A 6,425-nucleotide genomic window follows, 5' to 3' on the forward strand; every position below is an offset into this window, starting at 1 on the left:
GCGGAGGGAACTGGGAGTAATCAATGAAGAGCGTGGGGGATGTTGAAGGAGGCTGATAGCAGCCAAGGCGAGGCTGAAAGGCTTGGTCAGATGAGACCAGCAGTGGATCGATCTTTGCCTTGGCGCAGATAGAGAGAGAGAGAGGGAGCACATGCTACCGCAGCAGGTACTGGACCAATTTGTTGAACAAGAGATGGTTGACTGGCGTGCGAGCGCTGCAGGAGAAAACGAAGGGGAATAATGTGTCATCCAGATGGACATGACCAAAGAAATAGAATGAAATCAAAGAAAAAACATAGAAAAAGAAAAAAAATACGACAAAGTATTTACATCACAGCTGTTCACTTTCCTGTTTCATCGTAGCTGACACAGCTAATGAGGAACCAGACACAGTGAAATAAATAAGGATGGAGAGATGATATTTTTGAAGCCAATGTGTGTGAAAAGCGTCTGTTATTTTATTGGCATAGGATGCTCGGGTTGCAGCATTTCCGATACTAAAGAGCTCTATCATTGTTGAGTCACTTCATTCTATATTAACTGTTATTTTATTGCTTTCATCGGAAATTGTTTGTTCCTTATGTTTTATAAGCCAATAAACTATTTACTAACCGTTCAGATGCATGAGATTTGTAGTTTTTTTGTGGGATATTTGTGAATACAGCATGTTGACCATACATTAAATAAGAGTCTGCATATTTTCTATGAATTTTGTCGAACTCGATATGACATGATCAATTTTTACAACAAAAAATGCTTTGATATTGCAGTGTAACGCTAATCAGCTGAAGGAACTCTGCAATAGTTCAGTACTAATTCCCCACCTTAACAACCTTGTGCAACAGACCATGTTTCAGCAGGTCTGGAGGGATCTTTTGATGTCATCCTTCATTTCTGTTTTATAAGAATTAAATCATTTGATAAAAAAATTTGATTAACAATTGTCTGTCTTTACTTTAGGATCTAATCATGAACCTACTTAGTAACTTGCAACAGAATGTGAAAGTTGATGGTGAGTGTTTTTTCCTTGTTGAAGTTGAGTTGTTTGTTTCATTGCCTGTTAGATAAAACTCTCTTTCCTTCAGGTACACAGCCTGGAATATCTTCTCAAGTTCGAACGATGGAGAATGATACAGTGGTAAGCATCAACCTAGCTCAATCAATATTTTGTTCACAGTCCACTGTCAGTTAAAAGGTGTTTTTTTACAGGCTGATACAGCTAACTCTGAGAAGGAACGGTCATTACTTGTTAATATTTCAGAATTACAGTCTAGGTATGCCCACTTATGCACAAATGATGTTACATATAATTCGAATGGTAACAGTTATGGCAGCTTTACAACCCCATATCACCTTTAATTTGTTGTTATGGCACCACTTCTATTTTGTTTTGGCAACCCGCTGTAGAGTAGCTGATCTTAGGAACATAATTTCACTATCAAATTGAATCAATTATTTTAGTATGTTATTTTGAACATGCATACTGTTTGCAAAGACCACTTATATTAATTGCTAGAATTGCCAAAAAATTATTTACCTCTTTTTTCCCCGCCTCTGCAGGATGATAACACTGACTGATGAATTAATTTCAGCTAAGCTAAAACATGTTCAGGTCAGTACCATTGTCTCATTTTACTGAAATTTGTTATATCATTCATTATAACCCCCCCCCCCCCCCCCCCCCCCCCCCCACCACCACACACACACACCAAAAAAAAAAAATGGTGACTTGGCTTCTGATTCTTGTTTCCTCATGGTATTTTCAGTTGCAGCAAGAGCTAAATGCATTGTACTGCCGAGAAGAAATTGAGGATATTAGGGATGAGGATAACGAAAAAACGTAATTGAGGATCCATGCCATATAAATTACCTGCCTCTCCCTGAGACATGAATTACCTGCCTCTCCCTGAGGTCAAGGGAGAACAAGAGAAGGAAAGCGGCAGGGAGAACAAGAGAAGGAAAGTGGCAGCGCCGCCGCAAATATTTGCTGGATCTGGAGACTAGCTGCGGTTCTATGGAATTTGTTCTTTGAAGGTTGTCGTGCCCCTGGCCTGCTGCCATCAGTGTGTATAACCGTCTTTCTTTTAGTTACCTTTTTTTTTTCATTAGTTCAAGTTTTTTCTTTTTTTTTGGTGACCACAAGATTGAGGCGTGGTCATGCTGCTATTTGGGCCATACCTATCATTGGAAGTAGCTGTGATTATGTATAGTCCGTAGGCTACCGGGTGGTTATCTATGCAGAATTGCAGAAGACTGCATACATAATAAATTGTATTTTTATCTAGCAATAGGATGTATACTAAATATTGGCGCATTCGTTGATATGTTATTCGCAAACATCCAAACAGAGTTGTTTGCGTATATCTAATAAAATATGGATTTACTCCATTTGTCGCTGTCACGGACCAAATGATTATTCAAACGGTATGGATTTACAACCTGTTAAATGCTGTGGGTAAATCTTCTCTATAAGGACTTGTTTGGATGTTGTCGCATGCACATTAATCCACATGTGTTGGTGTAAAATTTAGTTCCAAGTTCTATTCTAATCCACTTCCACACATGTGGATGGATACGAATCCGAGCTATATGAGTACATCACTCCCAAATTTCTATGAGTACATCACTCCCAAATTTTGTTGGTATGGTGGAAAAAATCTCCATCTGAATAACTTATCATAACTACTAATCTATCTACACTTAGAAAAACAAAGGCATCCAAGCGCAAACGTACCTGCATGACCGATACTCGGGCTATTATTTTGGCGCTCCCTGTTTGCCCTAACCACCGCCTCTACCTCCGTATGAAGGTTCACCAGAAATTGGATCTCTGGACACTATTTTCAGATATAAGGATATTGAAGAAAGGTAGAACAAGAAATGAAGATTCTATTTTGGAAGTTCTAAGTGTGATGTATGGTGATGGGATGGTCAGCCATGACCCCACTGCTGCCGTCTACGAGGTTCGCTGGAATTAGATCTCCGGCCATTATTTTCAGACATGAGATTACTAAGAAGTAAATCAGGTAACGAAGATTTTGTCACGAAGGTTCTAGGTGTGAGCTAGGTATCGAGGATGGTAGTCATGATGTCAATTTATTTCGTCCATGATTGGTGGTTCGGTATAAATTATGATATGTATTTAGAAATGAAAAGAAGTTGTTGACAGAATGTTACAAAACTAGATTTTTAAGACTCATTTTTTTTAGATATTGTTAGTACTTAAATTTTTAGATCTCGTTGAAGATGCTCTGACCCCTCTTCAGCCTAAAAAAACACATATGATGCGAGTAGCTGCCTAGCACGCCGCGGGAAATACTGATGCCGCACGCGCAGATCGGCGGCCTAATCACTTCGGCAAGGGGTTCGACAAGTCCGCGTCGTTCGGCCTCGTGAAGGGCAGACGAATCACGATCCGTGGTAGCTGCGTGCCCTTGCATTTATTTAACTTGCACAAAATTTTGCGTCGCCTTGTCATTTCTTCTCACAAGAGGAGGCTAAAGGATTTGTTACGTGCTAGAACATTTTGCCATGCTTCTGAGGGTCAATAGTTACAAGGGGGGACATACATAGGAAAATTTCTGCAAGTACAGCAGCAGCAGCAACAAGCACCTAAATAGGAAGGCACAAACTAGCATTTCTCCAGTACCGTTAACATCCTACTGCTAATCAGTCTCTCGCCCTGTCAGCTTCCATGGTTGAGCTGCTAGTACCTTCACCGCCCTCGTTTGCTGCATCGCGGCCCTGGCTGCGGATCTTCTCTGAGTACTTGGCAAAGGCAGCGGTAAGGGCTGACCTTACATCAGAGCCTTTCTTCTTCTTCGACGCATCTGGCTTTTCCACCGCATCTTGCAAACTGTCATCAGTAGATGAAGGTTGACCTTTTGCTTTCTCTCGGTCTGGGGTATCGGGTACTACAAGGTTTGGTCGGGCAGAAACCCGTTTGAACGGCTCATGGAAGCTATCATAGAGTCGTTTTACCTACAACAGTTGAACAAATTATATACACACATATTAAGCCAGGGAAACAGGGTTCGGCAGCGAAACACTCAAAATAGGGAGTTTGCACGTTTACCTTCCGCTCACCAATTCCTGGGCATCGAGCCAGCTCCTCCATAGAAGCATTCATGATTTGTGAGAGTGACTGCAAATACATGAAAAACAATAACATTTATATGATGCGTATTTATTTGCTGGATTTCTTGTGTTAATGCTACTGACATATTGAAGAGCCAAAACAGAACATATTGTCAGACAAGTATACTTATGGAGGAAGTTGTAAGGCTTACAGGTCAGGGTGATTCTTTGTCCAACTTACCCCAAAAGATGAACCAAGTGTGACAACATCTGTTTTATTAACATGCCGAATGGATGTAAGCGCGTGCGTCAACTGCAATTATCCAAAACCATACATAAAAATATAATCAAGGCACTGAGACTTTAATAACTGAAGTATCTCACTACCATCAACCTAAAAGGGCAGAACAGAGAGAGCTGTATTGAAACCACTCGTAATGCCAATGCTAGAAACATGGTTTGAAATAGAGAGCGCGCCACAGGGATACATTTCTTGCAAATCATAATAGCACTATTTAATACCAGTTTTCCTGATCAACCAATGACATAGATCATTAAACTATCTTATTCCTGAGAGGGTTCCCAGGAAACATATATACCCGTGATAGATAGTCGTTATCCATGTGCTCACGAATAATGTCAGCTGGCTTGTTTTCATATACTTTAATAGTCTCCAAGTACCGACCACATTCCTCCAGGCTACAAGAGAGAACAGTTTGTTCAGATAACTTACTCTTGAATCTTCATAACCATATTTACATCATCAATTCATCATGAAATTGTTACGGAACTTCTCCGATTTGTGTGATGGAGGACCCATTTAATTCTTTTCTAGAAAAACAAAGACAAATATGTGCAATTATTTTAGTTGAATATTGAGATGATAAATAGATTTGTTTGGACGCAATAAAAAAAAAGACCCAGCACAAGGTGATCCCAGAATTATATTCATATTATGTAGAACTGATATGACAATACAGGACGGTTCACAAAGAACAGGACCAAAAAAAATTACTGAATCCAAGCACATTAGAGTTACTATGGGAAAATACCTCCAACCACACAAGAGGGTGCAGTCATGAAGCAGCGCTGTTCTTGTAATTTCATGCAAAGGCTTGATTACATCTTCCTATGAACAGTAAAAATGCTAGATTTTTAAATTGAGATGCTTCAAAGTGAATATACTATGGCAAAGCAAGTATGTTGGTCAAGTGACTGAAACTTACAACATCAACATGGCACAAGATGACACGCAGCCTGAAATTCTTCTGCAGCTCTCTTATCCGATGGTACAAGTAGTCTGGATGTAGAAGATGGTACCTGATACTGCATCCATAACAACAGAAACTGAACAGTAAAAATCATTCAACAGCATCACCTCAACGAACACACTCTGTGGCACCATTTTGTCCTAGTACTAATCAACATTGAAAATCGCTACAACACAGTACAGCACAGCACAGAGAAGTAAAACTAGAGAATTTTTTTCTCACAACAAAAGAATGCCTCATGGCACTGTCTAATAATATACAGGCAGGAAAATGATGCCTCCTGATAGATGCACATTCAACTAATCTACACAAGTCCAATTCAGAATGAAGACACGATAAGACGCAGAGAGTGCTAACCTCAAGTACAAGGCACATGACGATTGCCCAAGCACATAGTCCGGCACGACTTCTGCGAACGTCCACCTAGCATTCCTGATGTGCTTCAGCAGAGGGTTCCCTCTCTGCCGAACAAGAATGAACAAAAGACACGAAATTTGCTATACAATAAGGGGACAGGAACCTCAAAACAAGAAGTCAAAAGTGTCATGGTGCCAGAAATCACGCCCCAGTACCTGCCTATGGCTGACGAGAATGGCGTTCTTGCTCTGGGGCGTCGGCGCTGAGGGGCTAGCCTGAGGAGGCCTGCGCCAGGAAACCGAACTCGTCTGAGTCGAGGCCAAGAGGAATAGAGGGAGGACAGTATAAGGTACCTCGGGGTGGTGGTGGTGGGCTGGGGAGGCGGCGGCGGAGGGGAGTAGAACTCGGAGGACTTGAGGAAGGAGAAATCCCGCGAGAATGATCCCGAGGACGACGACGAGGATGAAACGGCGGCGCCGCCGGAGCTGGCTAGAGGAGGGTTGTAGGAGGCCGGCTTCGAGGAAGAGGAGGTGGCGCCGGTGCCGAAGACCTCCTGATAGGACGGGATCTTGATGAGGTTCTTACCGGGATGCCCCTCCGGCGGCGCCTGCTGCTCTCCTCCCCCGTCCATGGCAGCGCGGGAGCGGGAGGCCGAGAGGCGTGGCCGTACGGGGTCGACGGCCGGGACGGGACGGGAGTAGCGACCCGCGAGTCTGACCG

At 42.3% G+C, this 6,425-nt stretch overlaps 2 protein-coding genes across 3 annotated transcripts; one reads left to right on the top strand and one right to left on the bottom strand.

Moving 5' to 3' along the window:
• The first annotated feature begins 6 nt into the window (after nt 1-6).
• LOC136483403 (uncharacterized) lies at nt 7-2,388 on the top strand. The gene is made up of 7 exons (XM_066480463.1): nt 7-166; nt 771-860; nt 961-1,012; nt 1,086-1,138; nt 1,210-1,274; nt 1,561-1,612; nt 1,767-2,388. The coding sequence occupies exons 1-7, from the start codon at nt 152-154 to the stop codon at nt 1,842-1,844; spliced, it is 405 nt and encodes a 134-aa protein (XP_066336560.1). The 5' UTR covers nt 7-151; the 3' UTR covers nt 1,845-2,388.
• A 1,117-nt stretch (nt 2,389-3,505) lies between these two features.
• LOC136483407 (DNA excision repair protein ERCC-1-like) lies at nt 3,506-6,425 on the bottom strand. Of its 2 annotated transcripts, none has more exons than XM_066480480.1 (9): nt 6,059-6,425; nt 5,921-5,990; nt 5,706-5,809; nt 5,304-5,403; nt 5,130-5,206; nt 4,677-4,776; nt 4,319-4,390; nt 4,076-4,144; nt 3,506-3,981 (listed from the first exon to the last, which is right to left on the bottom strand). In XM_066480480.1, exons 1-9 carry the CDS (start codon nt 6,334-6,336, stop codon nt 3,670-3,672), a joined length of 1,182 nt encoding a protein of 393 aa, XP_066336577.1. In that variant the 5' UTR covers nt 6,337-6,425; the 3' UTR covers nt 3,506-3,669. The 2 variants fall into 2 exon arrangements, with proteins under 2 accessions (XP_066336577.1, XP_066336570.1); XM_066480473.1 differs by having other exon boundaries at nt 5,304-5,424.

Source organism: Miscanthus floridulus, chromosome 1 (assembly GCF_019320115.1).
Source record: "Miscanthus floridulus cultivar M001 chromosome 1, ASM1932011v1, whole genome shotgun sequence".
NCBI lineage: Eukaryota > Viridiplantae > Streptophyta > Magnoliopsida > Poales > Poaceae > Miscanthus > Miscanthus floridulus.

Excerpts from the sequence above, each read along its gene's own strand:
- LOC136483403 (XM_066480463.1), top strand. Across the intron at positions 861-960 it reads AACAGACCATGTTTCAGCAG|GATCTAATCATGAACCTACT; the intron begins GTCTGGAGGGAT and ends TCTTTACTTTAG. Across the intron at positions 1,139-1,209 it reads CGATGGAGAATGATACAGTG|GCTGATACAGCTAACTCTGA; the intron begins GTAAGCATCAAC and ends GTTTTTTTACAG.
- LOC136483407 (XM_066480473.1), bottom strand. The coding sequence starts at position 6,336 with ATGGACGGGGGAGGAGAGCAGCAGGCGCCGCCGGAGGGGCATCCCGGT. Across the intron at positions 5,207-5,303 it reads TCTTGTGCCATGTTGATGTT|GAAGATGTAATCAAGCCTTT; the intron begins GTAAGTTTCAGT and ends TACTGTTCATAG. Across the intron at positions 4,145-4,318 it reads CACTTGGTTCATCTTTTGGG|TCACTCTCACAAATCATGAA; the intron begins GTAAGTTGGACA and ends ATGTATTTGCAG.